This window comes from Mesocricetus auratus, unplaced genomic scaffold (assembly GCF_017639785.1).
Source record: "Mesocricetus auratus isolate SY011 unplaced genomic scaffold, BCM_Maur_2.0 Super-Scaffold_100010, whole genome shotgun sequence".
In the NCBI taxonomy this organism is placed as follows: domain Eukaryota; kingdom Metazoa; phylum Chordata; class Mammalia; order Rodentia; family Cricetidae; genus Mesocricetus; species Mesocricetus auratus.
The window spans coordinates 85,444,643-85,465,774 of NW_024429194.1; the positions used below are offsets into that span (position 1 = coordinate 85,444,643).

General features: G+C 53.9%; 1 protein-coding gene across 3 annotated transcripts in view; it reads left to right on the top strand.

Annotated features, from left to right (window-relative positions):
* Positions 1 to 19,980, top strand: part of Tmem184b (transmembrane protein 184B) — a 41,761-nt gene extending 21,781 nt beyond the window's left edge. For 2 of the 3 annotated variants that reach the window (XM_013111238.3, XM_021225375.2), the window contains 9 exons: positions 94 to 332; positions 1,778 to 1,943; positions 10,498 to 10,588; positions 10,848 to 10,923; positions 13,788 to 13,879; positions 14,641 to 14,810; positions 15,175 to 15,369; positions 16,976 to 16,996; positions 17,785 to 19,980. In XM_013111238.3, the coding sequence (XP_012966692.1) occupies positions 141 to 332; positions 1,778 to 1,943; positions 10,498 to 10,588; positions 10,848 to 10,923; positions 13,788 to 13,879; positions 14,641 to 14,810; positions 15,175 to 15,369; positions 16,976 to 16,996; positions 17,785 to 18,026 (1,245 nt within the window). In that variant the 5' untranslated portion in view covers positions 94 to 140 and the 3' untranslated portion in view covers positions 18,027 to 19,980. The remainder of the gene's footprint in view (positions 1 to 93; positions 333 to 1,777; positions 1,944 to 10,497; positions 10,589 to 10,847; positions 10,924 to 13,787; positions 13,880 to 14,640; positions 14,811 to 15,174; positions 15,370 to 16,975; positions 16,997 to 17,784) is intronic. The other variant, XM_021225376.2, reaches the window with a different exon arrangement.
* Positions 19,981 to 21,132: the final 1,152 nt, after the last annotated feature.

A 21,132-nucleotide genomic window follows, 5' to 3' on the forward strand; every position in this document is an offset into this window, starting at 1 on the left:
GACAAGGGCAGAACAGGGACGTGGCTGGGGCAGAGTGATGTCAACCTCGAAAGGTGTTTCCAACACTGGCACTCACCCAGATTTCCTCCCTAGGCCAGCCCATCACTCAGATTCTCTCAGGGAGCCTGCTGCTGGGCACCATGACAGTGAGGGGGGCTGCGCTGGCCCCAGACCCAGCATCGCCCACAACCGCAGCAACTTCACCAGATGTCTCTGCAGCCCCCGAGGGCAGTCCCACAGCTATGGAGCACCCCGTGTTCCTGATGACCACCGCTGCCCAGGCCATCTCCGGCTTCTTTGTGTGGACAGCTCTACTCATCACCTGCCACCAGGTACCTGGGTGTGAAGGGGGAGCCTTCATAAGTGTCCCAGTAGTTTCTAGTTCAGTGAAGCACACACTCCAGGGAAGCCAGGCTGAAGCGGTGGGCACACTCAGCCTCCTAGATGATTTCTCCTCCATCCCAGCTCAGCCAAGGGCAAGCTGTGGCTCTGGCGTCATCTGTACTCCTCTACCAACATCAGGAATGCGAGGAGACGTACAGATGCTTGTCTGCCTTGAACTACAAGTGACAGTTACTTGTGATTAGTGGCCTTTGGCCATGCCCATGTCTAGCTGAAGCCACAGGACTGTACATGTCAGAGCTGTCTTTGCAAGGAGAGACTCGAGAGCCTGAGAAGGTGGCAGAGGAGCTGGTTGCACCTGTGTAGGTGGCAGCTCAGTCAGGCTTCGTGTCCTCTGTACCCATGGTCTCAGGGGAGTCTGGGTGCTCAAGCAGGAGGCTTCATGAGTGCCCCGTGTAGGCCGGGTGAATCTGCTCGGGGCCCTGGCAGTCCCTCACCAGCTGCTGTGTGCCTGAGTCTCCTTTAGATCTATCAGGGTTCAAGAGATTGGCTTAGGCTGGCGTTGGTGGCGCACGCCTTTAATCCCAGCGCTCGGGAGGCAGAGGCAGGTGGATCTCTGTGAGTTTGAGGCCAGCCTGGTCTACAAAGTGAGTTCTAGGGCAGCCTCCAAAACAATACAGAGAAACCCTGTCTCCAAAAACAAACAAACAAACAAAAAAAACCAAACAAATAAAAAGAGATTGGCTTACAGCAGATGGGAATATTTTGTGTTTTTCCTCAGCCAGGCCTGGGGTGGATGGAGAGTTGATGTCATGAGAGCTGGGACCGGGCACTGGGGCTGGCTTGGCTCTGCTTTCTCAGAGTTGCGCTGCTCCCTCTGCCCCCCCCCCCCAGGAACATTGCACTGCTGCCTTGGTTCAGCAGATTGAGGACCAAGGCGTAGTGTGGCCTAGAAGTGTACCCATGTCTCTAGAGTGAGGCTCCCATGTGTCCCACCCCTTCTTGTGTCTGCTAAGGTTCAAGGCAGAGGGGCCACAGCCAGATGGCCTCGGTCTGCCCTTGATCAGCCCTTCCGTTAACTCAGCGCTGTTGCTGTGCGGCCCTGAGAGCGTGGCTTTGACAAGGCAGCACGGGCAGCACACACTGAGGACCACGACTTCAGCAGCTCCTGCTGCCCCACTTAGAAAGGTGTCTGCAGCTGCTGCTCACGTACGCCAGCTTCATGTGCTCCCTTTGGCTGGACTCTCATGACGAAGGTTTTATCGGCTAATCTTACGGAGCAGGACTGATGCAGGGTGGATGCTCTGCATCAGGGAGGGCAGAGACAGGAGTCAGGAGCTGCCCTGTTGGCATGGAGCAGGAGGAAGAGGGCAGATCGGCAGGCGGGCCTCAGGCGTGCTCCTGGTGTGTCCTGATGACCTGGTGCCTTCCCCAGATCTACATGCATCTGCGCTGCTACACACGCCCCAACGAGCAGCGCCACATCGTGCGCATCCTGTTCATCGTGCCCATCTACTCCTTCGACTCCTGGCTCAGCCTCCTCTTCTTCACCAATGACCAGTACTACGTGTACTTTGGCACCATCCGAGACTGCTACGAGGGTGAGGAGCGGCGTGGAGGGGGTCTGGAGGGAGAGCTGGGGAGCTGGGGGTCCATCAATGGCTAGAAACCCCAGGCGTGTGTGTGTGTGTGTGTGTGTGTGTGTGTGTGTGTGTGTGTGTGTGTGTGTGTGTGTGTGTGTGTGTGTGTGTGTAGGTAGGTAGGAGTTCTTACACAGCTGGGCCTGTGGGCCCCGTGTGTCCCCATGTGGTGCTGTTGTGTCTCAGGAAAGGGCTGCTACCCTCTCATGGGCCTTGGTTCCTTAGCTCCTCCCACCAAGTCGGCCCTCATCTCTCTTCCACCCCAGCTGGGAGCTGGCGTGGGCCCTGCCCTCATCCTGCCTGCTCCCCAGTGTCACATCCTTCCTGCCCATGCGTAGTTGCAGGGGGCTGTCGGCATCTTCAGTGGGTGCTGCCCTGAGAGGAGGCTTCTCTCAGTGAGAGAACACAGCCAGACACAACAGCAGTTCATGCCTTTTCTCCTCTTTGAGACAGGACCTCATGCAGCCTTGGCTGGCCTGAAACTTCTTTGGGGGTGGTGTCATTTTACAGCTCAGGCTGGCCTTCAACTCACAGAGGTCTGCCTGTTTCTGCCTTTTGAGTACTGGGACTAAAGGTGTGCACCTTATATTCTCTGTTTGTCCATCTTTTGTGTGTATGAGTATTTGCCTGCATTTAGGTCTGTGTACTGTGTATGTGCAGTGCCTCAGGAGTCCAGGAGGTGTTGGTAATCAAACCAGGTGGACTTCTGGAAGAGCAGCTAGTGCCCTTAACCCCTGATCCTTCGCTCCAGCACCAGCCCCAAACTCTTTTTTTTCCCCCCTTTTTTCTTTTGAGAGGGTTTCTCAGTGTTAGCCTTGGCTGTCCTGGAACTTGATCTGTAGACGAGGCTGCCCTTGAACTCAGAGATCCTCCTGTCTCTGCCTCCCGAGTGCTGGGGTTACAAGTGTATGCTGCCATACCTGGTTTATGTGGTGCTGGGCATGGAACCCAGGGCTTTCTAGATGCTAGACAAGCACTCTACCAACTAAAATATACCCCCAGGCCAATCCATTTGTGTGTTTGTGTAGGAGGAATGGGGGCTCACAATACCAGGTGTGTGCTCCTTCTTTAAGCTGCACCCCGTAATTTTTGAATAAAGGAACTTGAGTCGTTCATATTGTGAGCTCTACCCAGCCCCTCTGTAGGCCTGCACTGGTTCCCAGGCACCTTCCTCCTGGCTGGTGGTGCTCCTGTAAATGTAAATCCCTTCCAGGAGAGACCATAGAGGCAGATGGGGACCTGCCCAGTGCTCTGTGCCTGATGTTCCTGAAAGCAGAAAGTCCCCAGGGAAACCTCTGCCTGGGGAAGGGAGGAGCTGAGCACCCTTCTCCCAGCAGGTGCCAGCCCCAAGTGGAACAACTTCTGCTCACCTGGTTCCTTTAGAAGCAAAAGGTTGTTCTTTACTGTGTGTGTGCCTTCGTGTGTGTTTGTATCTGTGTGTCCTGTGTAGTCTAGGGGCAAATGTAGGCTTTCTCCTTGGGTGGGCCCTGAAGAGGGGACATGTAGAACATAGTGAGGACATGGGGGAGCTACCAACCTGTCCTTACTCAACACCACAGAGTAGCTGCAGATAGTGGGTAGCACCCCCACTTCAGAAGCCTCATTGCTCCTCCCACCAGCCCCAACCAGCCTCCCAGCCTGTCTGCCACTCTGGAAGTTCGCCTCCTAGCAACGCTATTGTCTCTGGCCTCATCTCCCGGGGAGTTTACAAACAGCACAGAGCACCTGGAGTTAGCATTGCCTGAGGTCACTGGTTTTTAGTGTCTTGAGTCAGCAGCCTTGGCCCTCACTCTTGCCTGTCCCTTCTATACCTCTTTTCAGGTATCTTTTGTTTCTGTGACAAAACTAAAAAAGCGTACATGCATGCATGCACACACGTTCTCATAAACACTTCTCTTTTCTTCACCTTACTGGGGACGCTGGACTGCAATTTTTTCTAGGTGTGCATTTAGTGTTTGCATTTTATATGTTAAATATTGTTCGAAGCAGGGCAGGGAGGCTGGTCCTCCCTGTCCTTTACATGTAGAAGTCTGGGTTTTCCATAGGTACTATTTGTCTTAATTTTGGAGTGGTTCAGTTTTCTGTGCTCATCATTCATTCTTGAATGCTGTAACTGGGCTTTTAAATGAGGCGACACTGTGTGACTGTGGCCACCACTGCCTTTTGCTTTGACCACATTTCTCTGGGGCCTGTGGTGCTGGCTCTGCTCAGCTGTCACCAGGCTCTGTCATTAGCCATCATTCTTGGACTTGTGTGGGCTTCCCTGTGCTGTGTGAGCCCCCGTCCGTCCCAGGTTCTCCTTTGTTGTGGTTTCTTGTCTCTGTTGGTCCGGGCCATCTTCCACCAGCCTCCTGAAATAGCAGTGCGAAGGGTCTTTACTGGACTGCTCTGTGATTTGCATCCCTGGGAAGGGGCCATACTTTTCACCTTCAGCTCCTGCTGCTTTTAGGAAGTCTGGTGGGTTCTGATCCCGCCTATCCATTTGCATATTCTTCCTGGTTTTTTAGATCTTGTTTTCAACCCCCAAGTCTGAAATCTCACAGAAGATAGAGCAAATAGTCACTGCTGGGAAATCTGGCAGACTTGAACTCCCCAACTCAGGCTTGAGACTTTTTCTTGTGTCTTTGATACGTCCCCTTTTCTTTTAAAAATGATTTTATTATTTAGTTAGCAACCTGGAAAGAAATATTCACGTAAGGGCTTAGCAAGGTTGGGTTCCAATGCTATCCAGGTTTTTCTTAACTTGTCTGAATATAAAGCACATAACAGAGTTAAAGCTAGCTAGAACCACCCCAGTTCTAACCACAGCCTACCTAATCTTTGTGTTCAGGTCCCTATTCATCCAGAGGCCTAGTTCCAGGGCCTTCATAACTTTCTCAAGCATGAACACTCCTCTTAGCTGTGGATTGAAGCATCCATTTGGTTGGAAGTTTGTACAATTAGGAGTCACAAACCAAGGCCTTGATGGGGTTAGCAGTCCTGAGTCTGGGGCTGAAGCATGGCCTTGTCACATGCTCAGCATAAGGGATTGGAGATCCCTGTGGGCTGAAGGATGTTCACCCCAGGAGGGTATCTTTGGTTCAGTAGCTATCTGCCTCGGAAGCATCCATTTTCCCTCCCTCCCTCCCTCCCTCCCTCCCTCCCTCCCTCCCTCCCTCCCTCCCTCCCTCCCTCTCTCTCTCTCTCTCTCTCTCTCTCTCTCTCTCTCTCTCTCTCTGGGGTTCCTGCCATGGGGTATGCTCCTGGAACAAGGCTTGTCTTTTCAATTTCTCGCTCTTTCTGTTGCTCTCCAGGAGCTGTCTGATGCTTGTTTTCACTTTGTCACCTGTGAGCTTTCCCTGTTTACTTCATTTATCTCATTGTAATGTGTCAGTGGTTCTTCTTTGTTCTTTTCAAGGCCCTTGGTGCTGGAAGGTATCTTTTTCTCTGGGGAAACTAATTACGATTTTCTTCTGCATCAGCTCCGCCTCTTGAGTTCTTTGCATCTGTTTGATTTGCACGTGCGTGCGTCTGTGTGTGTGTGTGTGTGTGTGTGTACATTGTGCTGTATGCATGTGTGTGTGGTGTGTGTACATGTGTGCTGTATGCATGTATGTGGTGTGTGTACATGTGTGCTGTATGCATGTGTGTTGTGTGTACATGTGTGCTGTATGCATGTATGTGGTGTGTGTACATGTGTGCTGTATGCATGTGTGTACATGTGTGCTGTATGCATGTGTGCATGTGTACACATGTGTGCTGTATGCATGTATGTGTGCAGGTGCAGAGGCCGGAGGAGGCTGTCTGGTGTCCTGTCTATCACTTTCTGCCTTATTCCTTTAGTCAGGGTCTTTCTCTGAACCTGGAGCTAGACTATAGCCAGAAAACCTCACAATCTTCGGGCTATGCCCCGGAACATCCTCCACCCCCTCACCAGCTTTGGAGTTACAGGTGTGTACACATGAGTGTGATGTTATCACAAGACCATGCTTGGCTTTGGTGGGAATTTGAACTCAGGTCTCTTTGCTTGTACAACAGTGCTCTCACCCACTGAGCCATCTCTCTGCCCCTCATTTGGGTTTTGACCTTTGTATTAGGAACCATCCTCAAATATCTAATGTCTTCAGATTTTTTTCCTATTTAAGACTGGGCTCCTGATAACTGACTGGGCCTCCTAGTTGAGCATAGACGGTCTTCCTTGTTGTGTTTATACAGACATAATGCAGGCACAATGTGATTCTGCACAAAATACTATTCCTAGCTTCTGCTCAGAAGATACAGACAGGTACAGGGAAGAGGGCTGTGGGGATGTTGCATTTTCTGCAGATATCGTTACCGCCCTCAGCCGGGCCAAGTTCTGACCTTTAGGTATTCACAGTCCAAAGTTCTGCATGGAGTCTTTGGCTGCTTTTCCCATTTGCACATCCCCAGCCTCAGAGCTGCACAACAGGAACTGGGGGCTTCTGGGCTCTGTTCCTTTTTTTTTTTTCTTTTGAGATTTTGCTTCATAGCCCTGGTTGACCTAGAACTCACTCCTCCTACCTCTGCTATGATTACGGTGTCTATGTCACCACACTTAGCTCTGAAGTCCCCTGTGTAGTCTAGGCTAGCTTTGAACTTGCAGAGATCTTCCTGCCTTAGCCTCTGAAGCATTGGATTATGGGAATCATCCACCTGGTCTTTGGGGTCCTTGTTGGCACCTTCCCTACTCCAGGACTGCCAGCCTGGGGCATCACCCAGAGCTGCTGCTGCTGTCTCCCAACAGTGGTCCAGTGGCATTCTTTATGTTCTTGATAATTTGCTTCTCATATGAGGTCAGTCCCAATTGTTTGATTACATTTTAAAGGGAAGAGAGGGGGCATTGTGTGTTGCACTCATGTAGATGGCAGGGCTTCCATTCTCTGAGGCAAGGGCCAACCCTCACAGATGATGGGTGCCTTTCCCAGGATGCCCCAGCTCCATACAGCACTCATCATGAGGGCTGGGGTGAGAGACAGTTGATGTCTGATTGGGTTTGGGGTGAGGTCCTGGGCACCTCCCTGCAGGAACTGGAGATGCAGCTTCCTCTCTGCTCCCTACAGTATGTTGTGTGTTTGTGTTTATGTGGCATTCATAGTGGCCCCAGGTCCTTCATCATCCTCAGCACGCTCTTACCTCCTAGTTACCAGGTGGAGTATGTATCACACAGCCATTATACAGTGTGGAAACAGAACTGCAGGCAGCTGTAAAACCTGCCCAGAATGACCTGATAGCGTGAAACACCAGACTCCTGCTTGGCTCTATGCTGGTCAGTGAAAGAGAGGAAGAAGACCCTGTTGTCCCAGAGAGAAGTGTGAACTCTCTGCTAGATCCCCAGGAAGTGTGAACTCTCTGCTAGATCCCTCCAGAGAAGTATAAATTCTCTGTTAGATCCCCAGGAAGTGTGAACTCTCTGCTAGAAAGAGTTTGCATGCATAGGAGGAATGCAGTGGCTTCTCCCCATTTCAGAGTTCAGGTTTTTGTTTTTGAGATACGGTCTAGAAGTGTAGCCCAGGCTGACCTCAAATTCATGATCCTCTTGCCCCAGCCTTCCTTGTGCTGGCTTCACAGCTGTACGATGTCACATCTGGCCCCAGAGTTCACATTTTAGATACATTGAATCTTGACATGTGGCCCAAAAGGAGCCATCGTTTTTGGACAGAGAGGATAGAGTGAATGAACAAAGAGCCATAGGCTAGGCCAGGGAGACAGCTCATCCAGTAAAGATGCTCGCCACCAAGGCTGATGACCCGGTTCTCTCTCCAGGGTCCATATGATGATGGAGAGAATTGGCTCCTGCTGCAGCTTGTCCTCTGATGTCCACATCCATGCTGTGGCACACGTGTTCACACACGTACACAAGTAAATAAATGGATGGGAATTTAAGAAAAACAAGGAGTTGTTGGCCAGTCTGCTGTCAGTCGGACACCCTGACAGGTAGTGGTGCCACTGGCCACAGCTCACCAACAAGAAGTGTGGGAGGAGAGAACCAATGGGAGGGGTCAGGAGCAGCATGTAGGCTGCCAGAAGCAGGGACAAGCGGGATTGATTCAAGGGTGAATTCACACAGGAGGAGGGCTTTGGAGCATTGTATTATTGGGAATATTTACTTAGGGGCAGGCCCCTGTCCGCCAGAGTTGGTTCGCCTAGGATTTCACATGCCCCAGAAATGTGGGAATGTTCTGAGTCTCAGTGTACCAAGCAGAAAGGACTCTGTTCAGAGCAGGCAAATTCAGTTTCTAGACATATCCTCACTTATCTGGAATGCCCCCAAATACCTTGGGCTTTCCAAATCAGCTCAGAGTTTCCATGTAGCAGAGGCAGAGACAGCTGCAGGTCCTCGAGTTTGATGGAGGAGACAGCTCAGAGCAGCCAGACGCACTCAGGACCGTTAGTTCTCTACGGTTCCCAGCATTAAATAGGTGGTAGTCAGGGAGTATACATTGAACAGTGTACTCCTGGCCCAGGGCACAGCTTCAGGGACAACTGAAGGACACTTCTGAGCAGGTTCTCACTGATGTCCTGATCTCCCAGGCTGTGTTGTAGATGCTTGTTCGTGGGGCCGACAGCTGAGAGGCTGGGTGGGCTGTAATGACTTAGCTTGTAACCTCCTGTCCGGGTAGTTACTGGCTAGAGAAGTTGCCACCAAGGGTTGGAAGGGACCCGGTCTCAGCTGAGGGTGCCGGCTTCTGATGCCTATATCTAATGGCCAGCCAGGGGCTCACAGCTCGTTCTCTGCTGATGGTGCTTATTAGAGACATCCTTTCTAATGGTGTACCTTTAGTCCCAGCACTCAGGAGGCAGGGGCCAGAGGATCTCTGCCAGTTCGGGGCCAGCCTCAGCTACCTGATGAGCCCCCATCTTGAAAAACAGGGAGGGAGGGCTGGAGAGATGGCTCAGAGGTTAAGAGCACTGACTGCTCTTCCAGAGGTCCTGAGTTCAATTCCCAGCAACCACATGGTGGCTCACAACCATCTACAATTCAGTCTGGTGCCCTCTTCTGACATGTAGGCAGAACACTGTAATAAATAAATCTTAAAAAAAGAAAGAAAGAAAAAGAAAAACAGAACAGGGAGGGAGAAAGGCATGTTCATTCTATTAAGCTGAAGTCCTCATGTGATCTGAGACTCTATGGCTTCTGTCTGGAGTGTGGACAAGCTTCCAGTACAGTCCTGCTTGTTCTTAACCCTCAGCCTCCTTTCCTGATGGCATACTGTAACTTGAGATATGGTATCTAGAACGGCGCAGAAAGTTCTAGATATCCAACAGTCCAGGGCAGGAGTTGGAGACACCATCACTTCCCTCTAGACTATGGGTCCCATGGTCACTGATGTGTCTTGGGGCCTACTACACGGCTTGTGGTAGGTATTCAGGATACACAGGGGCTTTCCTAAAGACCAAGTCTGGAACCATATTGAGAGTGTGGCAGGGTGACAGCAGAGTTACTCCCTCTTCCTGGTCACGTGTCAACCTCTCTGTTCTGTTTCTGGCCTATGTAGAGGACTCTGGTGTAATGCTGTTGCTGGGTGTTTGGATCTGTTCTGTGTGAGCCTGTGTTTTCCTAGGAAGGGGATGGATTTTTCCAGATGGTCAGGGAGCCGGATTTGACCAATCAAGTCCTGTCTTAAGTAGATTGTCATCTCGTCTCCTCTCTCTGAGAACCGATGAAGTCCATTATTGTCTCACTAATGATCCTTTGGGTGAAGCAGCACATTGGCCGCTGGCCTGTGTACCTAGGCAGTCCTGAGCTGACAGCTGAGTGAAGTGGTCTGAGCAGCTCAGTCAGCTGGTGGTGGCCAGGCCTTGCCTAGTGTCCAGGCGCTTGCTCACACAGCTTATGGTCCTCCTCAGGAAAGCATTACAGGGGCTGCTTGGCAAGAGGAAACGATGCTGTTGGGCCCTGTGGTCTCTCTGGAGGATCCACCTCAAGGAAGGTTTCCTTCCCTGCCTGCCAGAGGGAGTCCTTTGAGAGCTAGTCTGGGTGTAGGCCTGTGGCCTTCCTTGGGCCTTGACTGTAGACACTTTAGGGCTAGGCGCCACATCTGTCCCCTTGACTCCCATGCCTTCCGTGTTGGCTGTGGGTACAGGAACCAGGACTTTGGTTGATACTGGAAGTCGGACTCAGTTCCTACCTGTACGTGGTGTTCATAGTCTGGAAAAGGCATCATGCCATTTGCCAAACTGTCTTGGGAACCCAGCCTTTGGTAGGGCCTCTTATGGTCACTGCTCCTCTCCCACAGCAGGCCCTAAGGAAGCGCTTTTCCCAGTCCACAGATGAGGAAACAGGCACAGAGAGCTTGAGAAACCTGCCTAAAGCTCCTAAGTAGTGGAAGCATGGTCTGCAGCTGAACCTTTGGGCTCAGGGTACATGGCTCTCTGCCCCAACTCTGTGCTGCCCTGTATCCTGAGAGGGTGTGACATCATCAGGAGACTGCAGGGGGAAGCGTACAGCCCCTTCCCTTGCTGTGTACTCTGAGCCATCTGCTGACCTGGACACTTTGCTCTGGACTCTTCACAGCCTTTGTCATCTACAACTTCCTGAGTCTGTGCTATGAGTACCTCGGGGGCGAGAGTGCCATCATGTCTGAGATCAGAGGGAAAGCCATCGAGTGAGTATGACAGCTTTGTACCCCACGTGGGCACCCCACAGCTTGCAGATGGACGCACAGACTTCACCCGTGTCCTCACTGTGCTGCTCCTTACTCTCAGCTCCTCTCGCCCTTTCCCTCCTGCGGTTTTTCTTTCTCATTCAGGGCTGTTTTGTGTGTATTCCCATCCCTGTCCATGCCCTGGCTTGTTTGATGTGGAGGGCAGCCTTTCCCATCCCGCCCTTCCCACCTCCCAGCCCCGTCTACTTGTCTCTCCTAGGTCGAGCTGTATGTATGGCACGTGCTGCCTCTGGGGGAAGACCTACTCCATCGGATTCCTGCGGTTCTGTAAACAGGTACATGCCCAGCAGCAGCCCCAGGTCAGGAGGACTCAGCTAGGGACCTGTGTCTCTGAGGGCAGTTCCTGCTGCATGCTGACCTGTGCCTTACCTGTGGAGGTCCCCTGGTCCCCAGCTGTCCCCAATCTGATCTGGAGGCACTGAGTTAGCGGCATCTGCAGAGGTGGGCATTGAGCAGCCTGGAGCACCTGACAGCCTTGGGCCAGAGAAGCTGTCTGGAGTCTGGCTCCTTTGGACTAAATCTTGCTGACCAGGAAGCACACTGGAGCTCTAGTCTGCCAGTTTGAAAACTCATCCCTGTGTTGGGCAAAAGGGATTGGCATGAAAGATACATAGCAGACAGGGCTGTGTGGCCCCTGCCCTCTCCCGCACGCCGGTTGGCAGTGCCGCAGCTTCTGGTCTCCGTGGCCTCCACTTCCTGGCTGGAGATGGACTTGTAGCTTCTCTGACTGTGTGACCTCAGATCATTTGCTTAACCTTTGTGAGCTTGTTTGTCCTTTTATAAAATAGGGGTGGCAATGCTTATCTCAAGGGTTACTAAAAGGAACAGATGAGACAGTGGATGTGAGCCTTTAGTACCGCTCTGGCTCATTCCGGGACGTAGACTCCGAGGATGCCACACCCAGTCATCATGACTGTCCTTGGCCTCTGCAGGCCCTCTGTCAGTCCCTCCAGCTGGACCAAGTAATCAAGAGGGAAATGCTACCCCCTGCCCCCACAAACTACAGCCTACCCTATTGCCACTCTGTTTCCAGCCTCTATGAAGGGCTCAGGGCCCACAACATGACTGCCCACACAGCAACATGTCAGCAGACATGCCCAGGCCCCAACTCTGCTACTGGTCCTGCCTCCTGAGGGCGTCAGGATCTCTCTCACGGAGTGTCCTGGAAAGGGTTAAAACTGTCCTCGTCCAGGGTGGGGCCTGCAGAGCCTTTGTTTACATGGTTCAGCCACCCAGTCCAGAGCTAGCTCTGACTCATAGCCGCTTTTGTTCATTCGGTTGTTTTGCTCTCAAGAGCAGAGCACAGAGCACCGTCACTGTTACCGGTGCAGATCATTCCCTGCCCTATGGGCTCGAGGCTGGCTGTTGAACCTTGACGTGCAGACTGGCAGTGAGAGGAGAATAGCGCATGAAGGCTCCCAGCAGGCACCCCAGCGCTCAGAGTCTTTGTTCCAGAGCCACCGGGTGGGCCAGGATGTCCTCGGGCCCAGAGCCCAGTGTCTGAGTCTTGGAACACTTGTTAAAAGTGGGAATTCCTGGGCTGGGGCTGCAAAGTGGTGGGGAAGCACTTGCCTCATGTGTGAGGCCCTGGGCTTTGTCCCCTGATTCTGCCAATGGCAAGGAAGAAGGGTGGGCGGGGAATAGAGCCTTCTGGATCAGTGACCATGAGGCGAGCCCAGCAGAGGTCTAGGAAGGACTGCCCACTCCTGGAACTGACATGTGACTTTGACCTCTGACCTGGTCTGTGGTTGACCCATGGTGCATCTGCGGCCTGCTGGCGCTCCAGTGCTACGTCTTGCATTCAGCTCTATGCCTGTTTTCTTGTCTGAGACTGGGGTGTGAACCCCTGCTCTTTCCCTCCCTCAACTCCTTCTGGGTGGAGGTTTGCAGCCAGGAATTGTGTGGGGTTTTCTGGTAGCAGCTCTTCTGTCTCACGCTGCTCTGCAGGGCTTTCCCACAGCACAGGCCAGGCCCGCAGTGGGCAAAGATGGGTTCCCAGGCTGCTCTTCTTCTCCAGCCCCTGGTCCTATCCAGAGCCACGCTGGCCAAGCCACATGGCTGGAGCTGGAGCACCCACCCCTTTACACGGGGCTTCTGGATGAGGGTGAACACTCTTGGGTCAATGGCAGTCTGTGGGTGGCATGGACACCCCACCGGATTACGGGGACTGTCGAGCCTGGCTTAGCACACTCTCCCAGGTCTGAGCAAGTCTGAAAATCCTGACTGCACATAGAATAGGCAGCCTCAACAGACACTGCTGTCCAGCTCTCCCTGGACACCCTGTGCTGTGGGCATGGGTTAGGCTAACATTTACCCAGATGGTGACCGTTGGAGACCAGGTACCTGCCTGAAAGACTGCAGTGACTAGCCGACCAGGCCTGAACTCCCACATGCCTTCCAGGGCTCCCATGCATTAGAGGGTGTCCTCTCCCCACTTACTCCTCTTGAAGGCTAGCTCCAGCCTACTCAGACCCCAGCTCCATAGAAACCCTGGCTCAGGCCAGAACGTGAGTCAAGGAAGCAGAGGCGCGTGTCCTCACCCACTCCCTGTGTGGCCAACTCCTCGTTAGAGCTCACTTGCCCAGGGCCTCCCTGCTGCTCTCTCCAGTGCCCACTCCCTGTCCTTGTCCACATACTGCCCTGGTGAGCCTCTGCTTGAACTGCTCCTGTGCGTGTATATATGCATGTATGTATGTGTGTGTGTATGTATGCGTGCGTGTATGTATGTATGTGTGCATGCATGCATGTATTTGTGTGGGTGCGTGTGTGGACGTGGCTTGTAGGAAGTTCTTTCCTTCCACAGTGTGTCCTAAGGATCAAACCTAGGTAGCAGGCTTGGCAAACAAGTACCTTTACCTGCCCGAGCCATTCCACTGGCCTGCAGCTGCTCCCTCTGCCTCCACATCTTCCTGAAGGCCCCTTACCTTCTGAGCTGTCTCTGGGGCGTCTTCTACCCCTGGTCTCTGGGCCTGATATTCCCAGTCCTGAGTCCCCAGCAGCATGGTGTCTCCTCACACGCCCTGCCTCCTCCTGCACACAGTTCCCTGTCCCTCCTTCCTAGGGACCAGCATAGCCCAGCTGCCAGAGCCGCTGCTTTCCCACATCCTACTTTACCCTGTCTTGTCTGTCTCCCAAACAGGCCACCCTACAGTTCTGTGTGGTGAAGCCGCTCATGGCTGTCAGCACCGTTATTCTCCAGGCCTTCGGCAAGTACCGAGACGGGGACTTTGAGTAAGCAGGCATCCTCCCCGGGACCTATGGGTGTATTGGCACAAGGGTGGGTGCCCTACCTTGACAGAGGCCATACCTGTGGTCTTTCTAAGTTGCATGGGGCTCAGACCTCCCTGAATCTCTGCCTGAGCCCAGCCGTGACCTTCTCATACTTGGTCCTGAGGCCAGCTTTTAGCCGGTCATGCCCAAGTTATTCTTGGGGTGTGTGGTAGCAACCATGGGTAAGTCTCAGAAGGTGGGGGCTACTCTAAGACATTTTGAAAGTGCAGGAGCCCCAGATGTAAAGACCCCACTATTTAAAGCAGCCACACCTTTTCATTTGTGGGTTAGTGAAGGCTGCCTTACACCTGGGCCTGGGTTGTGAGTTCTTGTTTCTGCCTGTAACCTGTACCACAGCCCACCTAGGCAGATGAGCACACCGAGGTCAGGAAGAGAGAGCAGAGCCAGCGGAAGGGAACCGCTGTGACTGTTGGCCTCCAGGATAGCCTAGACTTCCCTGTAGTGCCCGCCATCAGGAATAGGTTTGGAGCAGGGCCACCGTGTGAGTGAATGAAGTGGTCATGGAGGCCAGCCTGCCCACAGGCACACCTTGTAGCACATTCCCAGTGTGTCCTCCCTTCCCTGTCCCTCCTCCCAGTAGTCCATTGTGCCTTGTTGGAGAGCACAGCGGTGGCCCGTGGGAACAAGTTGTGGGCAGGGCAGAGGAGGGAGCAGTCTGCCCTGTCAGGATGGGTCCTAGCCACAGCATGCCTGTCCCACAGTGCCACCAGTGGGTACCTCTATGTGACAATCATCTACAACGTCTCAGTCAGCCTGGCCCTTTACGCCCTCTTCCTCTTCTACTTCGCCACACGGGAGCTGCTCAGTCCCTACAGCCCTGTCCTCAAGTTCTTCATGGTCAAGTCCGTCATCTTTCTCTCCTTCTGGCAAGGTGAGCCTCCTCTCAGCCTGGTGACCATACCCCGTTTCCACTTGTTTCCCACACTCGCCCATGCTCTCACAACCCCTTTACGTCCTGCCCTCAATCTCAGAGATACCGTGGCCACTGGACACTTAGGAGGGGCGAGGCTTGCAGGAAACTTGAGTGCAGCCTTGGACACTTAGTGATGTCCCAGTTTCCTGACTGGCAGGTAGCTAAGAGTATTGGGTTTGCAGGTTTGCAGAGGCCTTGGGTCTGTCTTCATCCTTGCCTCCAGGAGCAAATGAGCCTTCCTGTAACCTGTGGTGTGCGGGGCTGCGTGAAGGGCATGGGAAGGGGTCCAGTGTGTGACCAGACAGTGCTTCTCCCTGTGCAGGCATGCTACTGGCCATCTTAGAGAAATGTGGGGCCATCCCCAAGATCAACTCAGCCCGCGTGTCAGTGGGTGAGGGCACCGTTGCTGCTGGCTACCAGGACTTCATCATCTGTATCGAGATGTTCTTTGCAGCCTTGGCCCTGCGGCACGCCTTCACCTACAAGGTCTACGCTGACAAGAGCCTGGACGCTCAAGGTATGAGCCAGGTTCCTAGGGCAGGACCCAGCCTCATGAGGTCAGCTCCAGGCCTTCCTACCACCCAACATCTTGTAAGGGTTGACCCTGTCTGTTCTGAAAGGGGCGTAAAGAGGTCAGAGCATAGGGACTGTCAGAGCCCAGAGGGATCCCCAGTTTGTTTCTGGAAGCTAAGCTTACCCTTTAGGTCCTAGTGTGGAGACCCACAGATGGTATAGAGAAGGTGTATACTATAATCCCTGCATTCAAGAGGCTGAGGCAGGAGGGTTACCATGAGTTTAAGAAAAAGAACAAAAAAGGAAGTTGGGACAGAGACTAGTGAACAGATACCACTGTGTGGAGTCTGCTCTGTCCTATTCTGTCTGCTGAGATTCTCCAAGGAACAAGAGTCAGAAAGCTGCTTCCCTGTGAGAAGCAGGGTCAGAGGCAGTTTCCACAGCTTGCTCTTTATACCACTAACCCTTGTTGCTGATGAGTGTTCTGCAGCCCCTGGGCACGTCTGTGATTGTAGGATGCATAGCCTTGAGAAGCTTTCTGGTGACTGGAAGTGCAGCTGTCCGGGAAAGCATCAGGCCAGCGGGGGCCCGAAGGCCTGTTCTGAGAGAATGCCCAAGGCTGGCGTCCACAGCGAGGGGCTGTGGGGACTGGAGAGGGAGGCCTCCTGTTCAAGGCATCTGTCACCTAGTTGCTGTCAGCTTTACCCATGTCTGGAGGCCAGACAGCCTCCTTCCCCAGGCTTCAGTGCCCCCCACAGGTCCCTGTGCTTGGCTTGGGAGTCTTAGGGATCCACAGGCACAGGACTCCCTGCCCAGTCCCTCTATTGCCCCTTCCCTGGTTGGGAAGAAACTTTGAAATGCCGCTGCTGGACTGTGCTCTCTGCCACACTGCGGTGCTCCGGTTGCCACTCTGGTCTTTGATGGCATTCCTGTTCTGCCCTGAGCTACTTGCTGGCTTCCTGCTTCCTGCTGGGCCCCAGTGGGAAAGGTCTGGGTCCCTTAACCCTGGTTTAACAGGCCCTGGACAGGAGCCAGGCAGGCCACTTACAGGAGCAAGCTGGGCTATCTCCAGGAACGCCTTACTGCCTGGCTGTCTTTCCACATACTACCCTCAGACAGCACCCCCATTAGAGGCACCCCCCAGAGGAAACAACCCGCCCTGGACAAACTGCTGTTGGTGTGGGCGGTAGTCCATCCTCTTAACCATAACCATGGCACCCAGTCCCTCCCAGCTTCACGTTAGGTTGGGGTGAAAAACCAGCTCTGCTCTACAATCATCCTCTGAACCTTGATTTCCAGATCTGTGCAGAGGAGTGAGCATTGCGAGGCATAGGGCTCCATGCAGACATAGCTCCAGCAAACCCTGGGAGAAGTGGGGAAGAGGCCCTGACTCTTGGGGTGGAACGTCACTGCCACTGGGATGACCCATTAGCCTGAGCACGGTCCATCAGGTGCAGCCAGAGCAGCCTGACTGGCGGGGATAGTGGGGGCGTCACTGGGCCTGGAGTGGGCAGGCAATTTACACTCAGCTGTCTCTTGTCTTCTCTACCCCTCCGGCTTCTCTCCTTGTCCCTTTACCCCACATTTGCCCTGGGTTTGGCCTCGGGCAGTGCTGACATACGGCCCATACGGTAGGTCTGCTCTCGGCTCTGTCTGCACGTCCGTCCTGCACGTCAGTCTGGTCCTGTCACTGGCATGCCTTTCTGTAGCTCCTCTGTGTACCTATCTCCTCCCGGCTAGCACCCCTGCCTAAGAGGGCTGCCCTTTGGAGAGTTTGGCTGCCTTCATTCCATTCTTGAGCTTTGAAATACACCCTGCTAGGTTCTGGGGCACAGTGCCCACTAAAGGGGTGGCAAGGGTATTTAGCAGTGTTTCTGAGACAGGGCACCCACAGGGTGGGAGGCTGAGTCCCAAGTCCTGGGCCAGGGTTGAGCTCATCCCTCCAGCTTGGCTTGGTGACCTGCACTGCGCGTGCTTCCTCCCCTGCCTGACCCTGTAGGGCACATCTTCAAAGGAAGAGTTGGAAGCATGCAAAGCAGCCAGTTCTGGCCCTCTTAGAGGGAGAGCCCACAGGCCGGCCTGCTCCTGGGGCCTCTGCTCCCTGGTCCAGCAGCCCTCACAGGTGGAGGCCATAAGTCTGGCCCTGGGGCCTAGGGTGTTGAGGTGACTGCCTGCAGCCTTCCCCGTTCTGCCCAGTCTCTCTCTCCTGTGAGCATCTCTCCCAGAGTGGTTTGCCTCTGCCCTCTGTCTACACGTCCTTCCCAGCTCCCCGTGGTCACTCCAGTCAGCAGCAGCACTGTTGTCCTGTCCCCTTTCATGTCTCGGGAGGGGGCAATGAAGGAGAACATTGGGGATGGGGCAGGGACTGATCAGGCTTCTCCCCACTCTGGCCCTCGCCCCACCTGGCTCCTCCCTGCAGGCCGCTGTGCCCCCATGAAGAGCATCTCCAGCAGCCTCAAGGAGACAATGAACCCACACGACATCGTGCAGGACGCCATCCATAACTTCTCCCCTGCCTACCAGCAGTATACGCAGCAGTCTACTTTGGAGCCTGGGCCCACCTGGCGCGGTGGCACCCACAGCCTTTCCCGGTCCCACAGCCTTAGCGGTGCCCGTGACAATGAGAAGACTCTGTTGCTCAGCTCTGATGATGAGTTCTGAGTGTGGGCACCGGTGGGGAAGGAGAGGCGCCTCCTCCAGCCTCCAGCCAGGCTGGGAGCAGTCAGCGCAGTGTTGCTGTTGCCCTTTTATTTATTGAACCAGAAACACTCACATATCACTTCCAGAGGAACAAGCCTCAGGAATGTGTCTACATGGCCAACCCTTCACTATCCAGGGCCGGAGCAAAGGACACTGGCTGTAGCTGCCACACCTCTGCTGCCCATCCTGTACTGGAGACACATCTGGAACCAGCCATGCCTGGGCCCAAATGCTTGTGTGTTGGCCAGAAGCTGCATCCTGAGCCCCCTCCCCAACAAGGCATCTGCCCAGGCTGTCAGGCCCAGCCCACCCCACACCGTGCAATACCCAGACCTGATCTGATCTTCCCACCTGCTGCCCTTCCCTGTTCATTTCTGTCCAGTGTGAGATTTGTCTCATTCCCAGAAGGGGGAGATGTGACTGCTCCGTGGACCCTCCCCTTTTGCCAACCTAGGCCTGCCTAGCATGCTGCAAGGATCAGAGCCAGACCCCGGAGCCTCAGGGCTCACCTAGGAAGGATGCCTCCGTGCCTATGTGCCCTTGGGTGTTCTCACCGTGGCCACTTGGCCTGCCTCTTGGCTCTTCTGGTCTGCTGAGGACAGCCAGCAGCCTACACTGCTCTCTCATTTGGGTCCAGTTCTGGATAGTTTGGGGCAGAGCCCCCCTATATTTCCTGACTGTGCCAGGGCTTGGGCTTCCCAGCACCTCCTCAATGGAGCAGTCATACTCCTGCTGGGTCCTGGGAAGTCTGAGTGTCCACATCTCAGCCCGCTTCCAGAGGAGGCTGGGGGGATGGTTATGCAGCAGGCGTAAGGTAGGGGTGGTCTCAGACCCTCCTGGGTCCCCTGGCCATGTAGGACCTGGTGTTCTGCTCCCTCTGGCCCCCGGCCCATCTCTTCTGTGCCTTAGTCACATATGAAAGCCCCCCCCCAGTCCCCAGTCTGTCCCAGGCACTTCCTTGTTGAGCTGCAGGCACTCAGGACTGCGGGTAGTCGGGCATGGGGTCAGGTGCCCTCGTCTGGGACCACCTGTTCTCTCTCCTGACTCCCTCTCTTCTCACATCCAGAGCAGCCTCCAGGGCTGGAGCCTCCAAGGTAGGGTGGCAGAGGACCCGGCGAGTAGGATCCACGCAGCACTTGGGTGTGGCTTCAGTAGCCTCTTGAGGTGGACAGAGTGGTATAGAAGAGCCCTGCTGTGGTCTTCCCTGGAAGCTCTCCCTCTGGTCACCTCTGGAACAAACAGGCTCCTTCTCTAGGGTCTATGGGAAGGGCCCTCACGGGGCTGTCGTCTCCTAACAACCTTCTTAGCCTCCTTCCTGAGCACATAAGGTACCAGAGGGCAGCTCTCAGCTCCGCCCAGTAGGCCTGGCCAGCTGGTTCCAGGCTTGCCCAGGAAGGCAGCTGGCATGTGGGAGCTCTTGGGAGTGGCCACGGTTCCCCCCAGGGTTGCTTCTACCAGTCTGTTTCTCAGACCTTCCCCTTCCTTCCAGGCCAAAGTATGTTGCTGGTTCCTGTCCCCACTGGTCCCTACCCACCCTGGCACTTGCCTGCTGGCATGGTGGGTGAGGTTGGGGGGAACTCAGTGGCAGGAAGCTAGTGGTCCTTGGGAACACGGGACAGGAACCTGTACCATTCTTTCTTTCTAGGATGCATAACCTATCTTGTCTCGTTTATTTTTTATTTTTTCCAGATAGAGTAGCTCTTTGTACATAAAAGAAAATACTTGAAAATTAATTGTATGATGTATGAGAAGACAGAGCCCCCTAGTTTTGTATCTTGTCATGTGACTGCCATGCGTTCCACCAGAAAGCCGCTCTATTTTGGTCTCTGTGATATTTTAAATGAGTGACAGAAGCAAGCAAATAAAGTCAGGAAGAAATATATATATGAGATAATATAGATTGTATCAAAATCTCTTCTGCCTGCCAGTGAGGTTTTTTCTTGCCCCCTTTTTGTCTAGAAGTGTGGCCGTGGGCAGAGAGAGGCATTCGCCCTCTTCCTGTGTGCGGTGTATATGCAGGTCACGGAGAGGGGTGCTTACATTGTCTGGGACTAAATCCACATCCCCACTGGACGCTTGTCCTTTCCTCAGAGACAACCACGAAGTGTTCACCCTCTCCCCCACCCCCATGAGGGCTAGGCCTCATCCCGTTTTTTAAGCTATCTCCCAGAAGATCAGAGACCTGCCTTGGCCTCTCTGAGTCCACTCTCCACCCTTAGGAACCAGGAGGCATAGGGCAAAGGTACCAGGCCATGGATACCTTCCCTGCAGGCACCAGGCCTTTCTTAGGTCTGTCCCATGGGTGACAGGCATGGCTGGAATGAGTGTGGGCAGGGGAACTTCCCAGGCAGCCTGTAACCCTAAGGTAAACCGTCTACATGATCTGTGTACCCCCACTTCTACCCATCACCCCTCCTGCTGCCAGGCCTGAGGAAGGCCTCTCAGGAAGGAGTCTTGGCTTGGCACAGCCCCAGTTTGAGGGGGAGACAGTTCTGTGGGTCCAGCCACATGATCTGGCCTTTCCCTACACTCCAACTTTGCCCCTTGGCTTGGTCCCTCTCCCTCCCTGAGCAGCCACATACAAGGACTGTCACTTGTTATGCATTTAGGGCTTGAAGCCTTTCTGGCTTTCCTAGGCTATGCCTCTATAGCACCATCATTTCAAAGGAAACTGGAGCAGCAAGAAACCACCCAGAAAAAGACCATTTGGGCCCAATCCCAGTTCCCCTGGCTGAAGACCAGAGTATTCCACTCCTTACCAGGCAGGGCAGGGCAAATGCGTGGGTACCCTTCCCTTCTCCCTAAGACCTAAGATTAAGGTTGAGGACTGCTGGCTAGAACTCAGCAGTCCACTTTCCTGGGCCTTCAGGTACACTGGGAAGTAGCTCCCACTAGGCTGAAGAAAAATCAGACCTATGTGAAAAGAGGTAGACAGTTTGAAAATGCAGGACTTCTCTCTGCCTGGGCTGTGCAGACCTGAGCACAGCTTTTCCTTGCCCGGTCTCCACCCACACCTGCTTGCAAAAGTCAGCAATGGGATTTAGCCTCCCATGACCCAAAAGTGGTC